Source organism: Aotus nancymaae, unplaced genomic scaffold (genome assembly GCF_030222135.1).
Source record: "Aotus nancymaae isolate 86718 unplaced genomic scaffold, 86718_ANA_hifiasm-v0.15.2.pri h1tg000067l, whole genome shotgun sequence".
Classification (NCBI taxonomy): Eukaryota; Metazoa; Chordata; class Mammalia; order Primates; family Aotidae; genus Aotus; species Aotus nancymaae.
Genome location: NW_026988482.1, coordinates 26,677,767 through 26,689,109, shown reverse-complemented (window position 1 = coordinate 26,689,109; position 11,343 = coordinate 26,677,767). Strand labels below are relative to the sequence as shown.

Below are 11,343 nucleotides of genomic sequence, written 5' to 3'. Positions count from 1 at the left end.
GTAGTGCCCAGAAGAGCTTGGGAGCACGCGCAGAATGAACCCGTGAGAGCGTCTGGGCCGGGCCCCCTAGGCGGACTGTAGTCAGCTCTGGGCTAGTCCAGGGAGCGACGGTACAGAGAAGCGGTAGGGGAGGGCCCCGCCGCGGGTCTCCGGGCGCACGGGCCACAAGCGCGCCCGCGTACCCTGTGGGGAGAGGCGGTGGAGGCGCTGCGCCTTTAAGTTCGGGCGCCGGCCCCGCGGCCCCGCCTCCCGGAGAACGCCTCGGCGCGCGGCCGCCGGAGCCGCCGTTTAATTGGGGCTGTCAGGCCGCGGTGCGCGCGGAGGGCCGGGCGGGCGGGACGGAGGCCGGGAGGCCGGGAGGCCGGGGCAGCGGGCGTGCAGCTCGGCGGGAGGCGGGCGCCCGGAGACGCGGCTGGGGCCCGCGCGGCCGGGGCGCCGTCCCAGGGCAGGGCTGCCCGGCCCCGGCCCCGGGCCGCCCGCGCTCCCCATGAAAAACCAGCTCCGCGGCCCCCCAGCGCGGGCGCACATGTCGACTTCGGGGACAGCGGCGGCTGGGGGCACCCGGGCGGGGTCCGAGCCCGGTGCGGGGTCCGGGTCCAGCGCAGGCACCGGGGCGGGCGCGGCGACGGGAGCAGGGGCCATGCCCTGCAAGAGCGCCGAGTGGCTGCAGGAAGAGCTGGAGGCGCGCGGCGGCGCGTCCCTGCTGCTGCTGGACTGCCGGCCGCACGAGCTCTTCGAGTCGTCGCACATCGAGACGGCCATCAATCTGGCCATCCCGGGCCTCATGTTGCGCCGTTTGCGCAAGGGCAACCTGCCCATCCGCTCCATCATCCCCAACCACGCCGACAAGGAGCGCTTCGCCACGCGCTGCAAGGCGGCCACCGTGCTGCTCTACGACGAGGCCACGGCCGAGTGGCAGCCCGAGCCCGGCGCTCCCGCCTCAGTGCTTGGCCTGCTCCTGCAGAAGCTGCGCGACGACGGCTGCCAGGCCTACTACCTCCAAGGTGAGGGCAGCACCGAGACTCCTTACGGGAGCGGGGCCCCCCGCAACTCCCTGACGCCCCCTTAGAGACTCTTTCCTCTCTACGCGCTCGGCCTGCCCCGTTGGGCGCCACGTCGTCCCCGGCCCGCGTCCGCCCTCCTGGAGCCGGGTCCCCACCGTGTGGGTTTGGCAGGCGCGGGGCTCCCTCTGCGCCCCCTTTCTTGGCCCGATTCGAGTGGGTGGAACAAACTTTTCCCTGCCTGGGGTTTCCTTTTTTTCCTGTCGATAGGGCGACAGTAGCGCCCAGGCTCCAGTGGAGCCCCTCAGAAGAGGGAGGCGCCACCTCCCGGAACCCTAAAAGCGGCAGGGCGTCCAAGTCCAGCCTGGAATTCGTGCTTATGGAAGGCCAGGATCAGGAAGGATACCTTTCATAGCACCATCCTCATCTCCAGCGCATGGAGACCATATGGGTTGGGGTCTCCTGGATCCGAGAATTGCTCTTTACACCAGAGAACTGCCGCCTCTGGGAGGCGCTTGGGGCAGGGTATGGGCAGGGTCCACGGCCCTGGCCCGGATCTCTCGGGAACTCCGGGTCCCCAGCCTGCTGCCCCAGAGCTTGCCGAAGGGAGAGGCAGCACCGGGGGGCGAGTGGCTGAGGCCGGTGTTTCCAATTAACATTCCAAAATGGCCTCTTGCTGGCAGCGGGGCAGGAGGGGAGGGGAGGCCTGCGGCACCCTCGGGCGCAGGGCCCATGCCTCGCTGCAAGGCGCTCCCTATTTTTCTGTCCCTGTATAGCCCCAGTGGCCCTCCCCTGCTGCAGGTCCAAAGCTGGGGGACCTTGTGTTCTAAGGGAGTGCTCTAGAAAAGTGGAGCCAGGACCCCTTTCAGGAACCTGCCCCTGCTGGGGAAAGGGGCCAGCCAATACCCTCCCACTACCCTCCCCAGCTGTAGTTTTGGGGCTGGGCAACCACTAGACTCCCATCCGGGAAGCCCAGGACCTCTCTGCCTCTAGCTGACCCAGATGTGGCTCTGGCACCTGTGGTATCATCTGTAAGAGGAGTTTGCCAACCCAGAAGTGCTGGCTAAGATGGGGTTGTCTGCTTTCCTTTACCACTTACCTGTTACTGAACACCCATGGGTGCTATGTGTGCGTGGGAGCTGCAGAAGAGGAATTAGCTGGAGCCTGTCCTCAAGTGCCCTAAAGCTGGTGGCATGGCTGGGGGACCTGAAGTGTTATGGGTACAGGTTTGGAGTCCAGGCACGTCACTTCACCTCCTGGGGCCTCAGTTTCTGTGAAGTGGTCATGGTTTAGATGGAGAGAACACAAGAGAGAGCACACGGGTAACATGCTTGGCATGGCCCATGCTGACCATCGGTGTGGTGGTGCTTGGTGTGGGGAGTCCTGCCCATCCCTGGTCTTGTGCAGCCTATCTGGGCTCTCACCAGTCTCTCACCCAGGCCTTGTCTAACCCCGGCCACAGGTGGTTTCAACAAGTTTCAGACAGAGTACTCTGAGCACTGCGAGACCAATGTGGACAGCTCTTCCTCGCCGAGCAGCTCACCACCCACCTCAGTGCTGGGCCTGGGGGGCCTGCGCATCAGCTCTGACTGCTCTGATGGCGAGTCGGACCGAGAGCTGCCCAGCAGTGCCACCGAGTCGGACGGCAGCCCTGTGCCATCCAGCCAACCAGCCTTCCCTGTCCAGATCCTGCCCTACCTCTACCTCGGCTGCGCCAAGGACTCCACCAACCTGGACGTGCTCGGCAAGTATGGCATCAAGTATATCCTCAATGTCACGCCCAACCTGCCCAACGCCTTCGAGCACGGCGGCGAGTTCACCTACAAGCAGATCCCCATCTCTGACCACTGGAGCCAGAACCTCTCCCAGTTCTTCCCTGAGGCCATCAGCTTCATTGGTAGGTGGTGTGTGCTGGGCAGGGTGGGTGGGTACATCAAGGTGTAGCAGGACTCTGGGTGGCGCCCCCACCTGACTGGGTATCTCTGGGCCTGTTGAGACCTGTGTGTGCCCTGCGTGTGCCAGCGTGTGCCTGTGGGTGTACCCATGCCTACTGTGAGTCACTGAGTCCCTTGGGCCCCTCTACCTGTTGGGGCCTGAGCAGCCTCCTGAGACCTGAGCTTCCCCCAGCTGGCAGCACCTCTTGGGCTCTCTGCTGTCCAGCTTGTGTTTCCCTGGCGTTGATGTTGTTTCGAGCTTAGCAAGCTGAAACATCACAGTGCACAGACCTCCCACGGGTCCCACTTGCTCTGCGTCACACCTCAGCGCATGTGTCTCTCCAGGATGGGGCTGTCACAGTGCCTCTTTGGGCTTTAATGTGTACCTAAGAGGGCTGAAAGGGAGCCCTGGAGCCAGAGGCACACCCCAAACAGGCAGCCATTGAAATGTGGTGACCGCTAGCTTGGTCAGGCTCCAGATGCTTTCTGCAGCCTGTAGGGCTCGCTTGGAGTGTAGGGAGGAGTGTTAGGAAGGTGGGGAGTGGAGAAAGGCCTCCCCTAGAGCAGTGTGTCCTGCTCTCTGGCTTATAGCCCTCTGAGTCCCTGTGTCCCCAGCCTCAGCTGACTTGGGTTCCCCACTGCCTTCTCCTTGGCCAGCTGGAGGCTGTGAGACTGCAGTTCATCTCCCCTGGCCCAGGGTGCAAGGAAGGGGCATGGGGGCTCAGGATGAATGTAAATGCTATGTCTCTGAGCCCGGTGACCCAGTGTTTCTGCTCAGCCTCCAGTGGCAAGGTGTGGAGGTGGCCTGGGCTGTCTTTTCCCGATGGCGACTGTGTCCAGTGGAGGGCGTTTTGGTGTCGGCTGGGCTGGGCTAGCTTTAACAACAGGAAGTGGGAGGCTTCCCCGCCTCATCCGCTTACTGGGAACCAAAAGTAGGTGCCTGGCTGGGAGGAAGGAAGGAAGCTGAGGCCTGGGGGATGGGCTGCAACTGGGGCTGCCTGGAGCTTCCCAGCCACCCCCTCTCCCCCCTCCCCGTCCCCGGGGCCAAGAGGGCTATGGGTGCTGCCTCAGCATTTGAAGTCCCCCAACGAGGGAGGGAAGTAGAGAGAGGGAAGCAGGCTTCTCCAGGCTGAGCCTGGCTAGTGGGTACCTTTATCCTTCCTGAAGGCCCCTCCCCGTCTGGGTAGGTGGACCTTTTTCCTCATTTGACAAGTGAAGGGAGTGAGGCCCAGGCATCCCTTAGGAGTCAGTGGGACAGGATCAGTCACCAGCCACACCCTGAAAAGGCCAAAAATAAAGCCAGCAGAAACAGACTCTCTCTGGATCACCTGGAGGTGGGTTTGGAGGCTAGGCGTTCCTCACATCCTGGTGTCACCACTGGAAGCTTCTCCCAGCACCCCCTTCTCCCACCCCAATCTCAAGGTCAGACCACACAGCTTCACATGAAGCCGAAACATCTGTCTCCTCCCACTTAGCCATGGGGCCCCCTGTCAGTCCCTGAGTCTGGATGAAGCACTTCCTGTATGCTTAATTCTTGGTACCCTTTGTTGGGCGGAGATCGGGAGAGGAGGCTCTGTCAGGACAAAGGCAATGAGGAACAGTGGGTGAGCCTGTGTGTCATCTTGTAGGAAGGCATTGATTGAGTGCTAGCTGTGCGCCTGGCTCCCGGAGGGTTCAGAGTCAGAGTGGTAGGGAGGTCAAGGACCCCATGGCTGCCTCTTGTGAATCTATGTCCCTGGCACAGCTATGGCACACAGAGGGGCAGCTGCCCCAGGGTCCAGGAGAGATTATAAGACTGAGTTGTTCGGTAGCTCAGCCACTATTTATTGAGCTTCTACTATGTGTCAGCCAAAGGAGTCTGAGGGTGGCACTGGGGGAAGATGGAAGGGTTGGAGGGGGAAGCTAGGAGGGTTGGAGGGGGAGCTGGGAGGGTTGGAGGGGGAGCTGGGAGGGTTGGAGGGGGAAGCTGGGAGGGTTGGAGGGGGAGCTGGGAGGGTTGGAGGGGGAGCTGGGAGGGTTGGAGGGGAAGCTGGGAGGGCTGGAGGGGGAGCTGGGAGGGTTGGAGGGGGAGCTGGGAGGGTTGGAGGGGGAGGCTGGGAGGGTTGGAGGGGGAGCTGGGAGGGTTGGAGGGGGAAGCTGGGAGGGTTGGAGGGGGAGCTGGGAGGGTTGGAGGGGGAGCTGGGAGGGTTGGAGGGGGAGCTGGGAGGGTTGGAGGGGGAGCTGGGAGGGTTGGAGGGGGAAGCTGGGAGGGTTGGAGGGGGAGCTGGGAGGGTTGGAGGGGGAGGCTGGGAGGGTTGGAGGGGGAAGCTGAGAGGGTTGGAGGGGGAAGCTGAGAGGGTTGGAGGGGGAGGCTGGGAGGGTTGGAGAGGGAGGCTGGGAGGGTTGGAGGGGAAGGGAAGAGGAAGGTTGTTTGCATCCAGTTGGCTGTGGTAGGAGGTGTCACTGGCACATGGGCCTGCTAGGAAGGTCTAGCAAGCAGGCAGGGGTGGGCCCCATTTAATCACACCTCACTTATGAAGCTCTATCACAAGTGATAGCATGGCTATTGTCCTAGTCCCTGTATCTTCAGGAGCTGGGGTTAAGGCTGTGGGCAGAGTGAAGCGCAGGACCAAGCCACCTACTTCCTTCCAGAGGAGCCTCCCTCAGGCCGCTTTCCTGGGAGACTCTCAAGGACAACCTGCGGGAGCGGCTCCAGGAGAACCAGCCCAGCCCCCTGTCCCAGGTCAAGGCCTGGCAGCAGTGGGTGCTGAGCTGGGAGGAGCCTCTGTGTGGCCTTGTGCTTGTCACTTTGTCTCTGGGTCTGTTTTCTCATTGATAAAATGGGCTCACTGGCCATGGTACAGATAACTCAAGTGGACGCAGGTGCCACCATGGCGGCAGTCGCAATGCACATGGCAGTGGTAGGACTAGCCGTGATCACAGGCATTACAGTAGTTCATGTTTGTTGATCCCTCACTTGCCTCAGGTTCTTAGGAGACCACTGTGCATAAATAGGCCCATTTGATAGATGAGGAAACTGAGACACGGGTGTCTAGTGCCTTGGGGCTAAAGTATGCAGAGCCTCCACAGCAGTGCTGCTGACCTCTATTTCAAGGTGCTGCCCTACCCACACTGGGCTTGGCCAGGTCCTTTGGGGGTCAGGCAAGACCAGCTAGTGACTATGCTGCCCTCTGTGCCCCACCTGCCCACCCATGTGAGAAGGCTCCTTGAAGGAGGCCCCTCCCTGACCCAGGCTGATGTGTTTCAGACGAAGCCCGCTCCAAGAAGTGTGGTGTCCTGGTGCACTGCCTGGCAGGCATCAGCCGCTCAGTGACGGTCACTGTGGCCTATCTGATGCAGAAGATGAACCTGTCACTCAACGACGCCTACGACTTTGTCAAGAGGAAAAAGTCCAACATCTCGCCCAACTTCAACTTCATGGGGCAGCTGCTGGACTTTGAGCGGACGCTGGGGCTAAGCAGCCCATGCGACAACCATGCGCCCAGTGAGCAGCTCTACTTCTCCACGCCCGCCAACCACAACCTGTTCCCGCTCAATACTCTGGAGTCCACGTGAGGCCTGGTGCACGCGGGGCATGGCACCAGGCCCCTTCTCGGCCATCCGCGGGGCCAGGTGGGAGAGCCCAAGCCTGCCGCCTGTGGCCTGAGGAACCCCCAGGATGTCGCCTGTGCCTAGAGGCCCAGGCTGATCGGTGTGTCGGAGCACCCCTCACCATCCTTGGGGGCGGGGCCCGCAGGCAAGATCTCCCTCTGCAGGGCTTGCTGGAGAGGCCTCGGCTCTCAGACATGTGGCTTTGGGCGTCCACCAGGGCCTCATGTTGTCCCAGGACGCTCCTTTCTGCTGATGGCCCAGCCAGTTTGGCTGTTTTTTAAAGACACATCCACGGACCTGAGTTTACTTTTTACTTTTGGCAGGTAAATCCGAGCTCCCTGGAGCACAAAGAGTGTTTGAGCTCTTCTTGATTTTTCTTTTCTTTTTTTTTTTAAACAAAAAAGTGTTATTTTCAGGCTACATGCAACAGTGGATTGTATAACCCGGTATTTCATCCCTTTCTTGATCTTGCGAGAGAGAGAAGTGTTCTCAGTTTTGTTTTTCATTCAGTTTCAAAAAGCAAGTATCGTGTTTGTTTTTTAATGGAAAAGACAGACCCCCATGTTGACCTTGACCAAATGCGTTTTGCACATGTGTGAAGCCTCCGTTTCCTCAGCGGGCCCTTCTTGAAGGGGTGGCTTACTGCTCTTCAGGTATCGGGACCCCCAGTCGTGTCGCCTCCCACCCTTGGCCCAGTCTGACTTGGCCCTGCATTTGCCTGTGATGGCTGCTGCAAGTTCTGATTGGTGGGCTGGATGGTGGTCTTTGCATTTTCTGCCCTCTCATCTGTCCCTCTGGTGGTCCCTGCAGATCTCCCTGAGGCAGAAGGTGGGGAACCTGGGGCCGTGCCACTGTCCCACGGGAGGTAGGCCGCAGGGGGCTGCCAGGCAGTAGCATTGCCCTCTGGGCTCAGCCTCTACGAGGGCCTGGGCTCTGAGTCCTTCTGTATACTTAGCTACTACTCCTGTCTGTCTGTCTGTCTGTCTGTCTGGCACTCTCTCTCGCTCTCTCTCTCTCGCTCTCTCTCTCCCTCTCTCCCTCTCTCTCCCTCTCTCTCTCTCTCTCTCCCTCTCCCTCTCTCCCTCTCTCTCCCTCCCTTTCCCTCTCTCCCTCTCTCCCTCTCTCCCTCTCTCCCTCTCTCTCCCTCTCTCTCCCTCTCCCCCTTGCTTCTCGTAACTGGGAGTGGAGGCCCAGTGGCTGGGGAGAGCTCAGGTGGTGGGGCCCAGCCCTCCCTCCAGGTTCTTCCCTCTCCCTAGCTGTTGCTTTGGTCCAGCTGCCACTCCCAGCCCCCTTGTCCCCGTGGAAGCTTGCCCTGCCCTCATCTTGCCCATGCCTTCTACTGCCAGGAGACTTGCACCCATTTCAACCCTCAGGCAGGGGCAAGTGGGGCAAGGATGGACCAGCAGAAGGGGGGTGAGCCTCTGTCCACCTCCCCCGCCTCCACAGAACAAAGCCACGGATTCTGTTATCTTCCTCCAGTTTTGTTCCTTCTCCAGCCTCAGTTCCACCAGGTGTCAGGACTGCATGGGGGCCTGGGGCAGGGAGAGCGATAGGGCCAGGGTCCCTGACAGAGCAGCACTCAGCATGTGAGTGAAGCCGCGGAAACTCTGCCCCACTGCTTCTTACCTCACTGGGGTGGTTTTCAGGGATTCTTTAGGGCAGTAGATTAAAATCTTGCCACAGTCGAGAAATTGACAACAAGCTTCCATGCTGTACATGGTTCTTTTTCTCTCTTTTATTTTTAAAAAGAAAACCCAGAAAGATGCACCAGGTTTGTGTAAATGAGGGTGTGCCAGAAGGTGGCCAGTTTTGCTTTATGATCTTATGAAGGAAGATTTGTGACCCTACATATATATATATATACACACACATACATATATATATCCCGAACCAGCAACGGGACTTTGTTTATATTGCAAATAAATATTATTTTTTCTTTAAAATGAGTTGTGTCCAGTAAGGGTTTTGGGCCTGGGAAGGAGAGGACCGGCATCCTAGTGCCTGCTCTGTGCGAGGCATTGGCCTGGTCCTGCCTGGGGTCTGCTAGGCACTTGGTTAGACCAATCAAGGTGCCCCGCAGATGGGAAGGAGCAGCCAAGGTTTCTGGATGAAGCTGGGGCAGGTGGCATTTCCCCAGCCCTTAGGCACTGGCAGGCAGAGGCATCAGGGCTTTCTCTTTGGGCTTCTGCTGAAATCAAGGCTTGGAGAGGTTGTATGGACCAAGTTCACACAACTGAGCCCTGACTCGCCCCTCATTGCCCAAGGCTATCTGCTGGTGCATTGCCCGGATTGCAGCCCCCAAGACCCTGACCCTTTCTCTTGCTGCTGTGTGGGCGAGAGAGGGGAATCTACATTTAACCCTGCCCCTGCAGGTCCTGGATGTCAGTGGGACTGAATTGTGGGCAGTGAGCAGGTCAGCCCTTCTTTGCTTCTTAAGGGTTGGGTGGCCTTGGACAGGTCCCTTAGCCCCCCAGCCTCAGTATCCATCTCTGAAGTTGGGTTGATTGCACCCGGTTCCTAAGTGCTTTTCGGCTTTGTGGCATGACGAGCACATGGTTGGCCTCGGCTCAGAGGGAGGAAACAGCCATTCTCAGACTTGTACAGGGAAGGGTGAGCATTGTCCTCCATCCAGGCTCCCCTGGGGGTGGGATCTAAGTAAGGCCCTGGGCTGGAGCAGGAAGAAGACCTGGAGAAGGACGGTGGCCACAGCCTGGGGAAGTCAAGCCCCCAGTGGGCAACAAGCCCTGTGTGACAGATCAGGAAATGAAGGCTCCGGAGTGGCTTAGGTCTCCCTTGCCTCTGGCTGGATCAGGTGAGCCCCAGTCAAGGACTTAAGCCTGGAAGCTGACTGACTCAGTTTCCACATTTCTGCCACTCCCCAGCTCTATCCCTTCAGCAGACTGTGATGAGCACTGAGCTGAACCCAGGTGGAAGGTGGGTGGGCAGGGCGGGGAGGGTGAGGGCGTCTCAGCCTGGGACTTGCCCTGTTGGGGTGCCCAGGCTGTCCTTCTCTTCCCTCCCTCATCTCTGCTCTTCAGCTCCTCTGCACCAGCACGCAGTCACAACCATCACTCGCTGCCTGTGGCAAGGGGTGGAGGGCAGGTTCTGCCTGCTGTGGGACCTGGGTGCAAATCCCAGCTGTGTGACTCCAGTCCCTCAGCTCTCCCCCGAAACACTCCCATCTGGAGCGTGGAAGAATCCTGCCACTCATCCGGCAGGCCTGTGTGGGTGGGAGGGGGCTTCTCGCTGCATCCTCGACAAGGGGGTGGTGCTGCTGTTGCTCCCCGGCTCCCTCCGGGCCCTGTTCCTTCTGTGCCAGGGGCAGGCAAGGGGGTGGGGGCCTGAGCAGGCAGAGACTGGGCCTTTGTTCCCTCTTGCTGCCCTCGCCCAGGCCTGGGGAAGCCCGCGGGTGCTGGGTTGGGGGCTGGGCCCTCGACAAGCCGAGTAAGTGCCTGGCAGTGCCAGCGTGCCCAAGCACAGGACAGGGTGGGGGTGGGAGCGGCAGCCGCCTCCTAAGCGGGCTCTTCAGACCAAGGACTGGGAGTGCCTGAAGAGGGCCAGCCCCGTCACTTAGCCCTGTGCACTCTGGGGCCAGTGGTCTCTCTGACCGCGTGTCCTCTATCTGTAGAAACTCCTGCCTCAGCACTGGGCCTGGCTAAGGTTCCCTGCTGGGGGAAGGAGGGCCAGGTCATGGCTGAGTGGCTGGGCCCTCGGTCCTTGCTCTGTGACCTTGGGCTGGGCCACGCTTAGAGGACTGAGGTTCCCCATCCCCAGTTTCGGGCTCCCATCTCATGGCTCGTGGTCCTGAGCGCCTCTTACCCCACCCTGGTTCTGCCACGCTCTCCCCGGAAGGCCCTGCTTCCTCCAGGCCATCCGTGGCTGAGGCCCTCGGTGCCGCCGCCCTGTGCTCCTGGTCACTTGGCTCTCTGGGGGTGCGCCTGCTTCACCTCTGTCCCCAGTCCTATTGCTCTCCTGAGCCGCTTTGCCTCCTTGGTCCCTGTTTCTGCCTCTGTCTTAGCCCGGGCCCCAGGGACCTCATCCGCTCCTTAGCCGCTTAGTGTTCTCATGGGAGGAGGATCCGGGACACTTACTCACTTGCACATTCACCCAGCAGCCATTTCCTGTGCCGGCTGGGCAGTCCCAGGGAGGGAACATGCCTGAGGGAAGCTCGGTGATGTCACTCGGGGTGGCAGGATAATGGGGCCCTCAACTTGTCCTCTGATAATGAAACAAGTGCAACACGAGGACTGACTCAGGCTGGTCCGAGGCAGCACTTGGGGCGCTGTGGAGCGGCCACCTTGAAGGGTTTCCGACGAGGAGACCGCAGGAGAGATGAACCTTTCCCTAGGGTGGTCCTGCTCTGAGCCTGGGAGCAGGAGAGGGCCCTGCTCTGCCTGCCACCCCCACAGGGCCCCTCCCCAGAGGGCAGCCATGCCTCGTGAATGGAGCAGGGTGGTGGTGGGTGGCAAGCCCGCGCTGGAGCCTATCCCTCCCCGCCGCTGCCCCTGTGCTGCGCACCTGGGCCAACACCATGACTGCGTTGTACCTCCCTCTGTGTCAGCATGGATGTGTCTGGGACACAACACCTATCCCCAGACCCTTGGCAGAAGCCAAAGGACCTGATGTGGGAACCAGCTTTCTCCGGAGGGAGCACATTAGCATGCTGACCTCTGGGTGCCCCGCTGGAGGGTGTCCAGGTCCCGGTCCTTGACGTCTTTGCCCCTGCTTTTTCTGGGCCCCTCCAGGACACACTGCTCTCACCTGACTCCTGATGGCCCTGGGAAGGCTCGGAATCACTCTGCTCCCCAGCCCTGTGC

The 11,343-nt window shown here is 60.6% G+C and overlaps 1 protein-coding gene across 1 annotated transcript; it reads left to right on the top strand.

Annotated features, from left to right (window-relative positions):
* Window positions 1–487: 487 nt before the first annotated feature.
* Window positions 488–8,469, top strand: DUSP7 (dual specificity phosphatase 7). Its single transcript, XM_012460652.3, has 3 exons — window positions 488–1,004; window positions 2,464–2,898; window positions 6,183–8,469. Exons 1-3 carry the CDS (start codon window positions 488–490, stop codon window positions 6,488–6,490), a joined length of 1,260 nt encoding a protein of 419 aa, XP_012316075.2. The 3' UTR covers window positions 6,491–8,469.
* The last annotated feature ends 2,874 nt before the right edge of the window (window positions 8,470–11,343 follow it).

Excerpts from the sequence above, each read along its gene's own strand:
- DUSP7 (XM_012460652.3), top strand. The coding sequence starts at position 488 with ATGAAAAACCAGCTCCGCGGCCCCCCAGCGCGGGCGCACATGTCGACT. Across the intron at positions 1,005-2,463 it reads CCAGGCCTACTACCTCCAAG|GTGGTTTCAACAAGTTTCAG; the intron begins GTGAGGGCAGCA and ends CCCCGGCCACAG. Across the intron at positions 2,899-6,182 it reads TGAGGCCATCAGCTTCATTG|ACGAAGCCCGCTCCAAGAAG; the intron begins GTAGGTGGTGTG and ends GATGTGTTTCAG.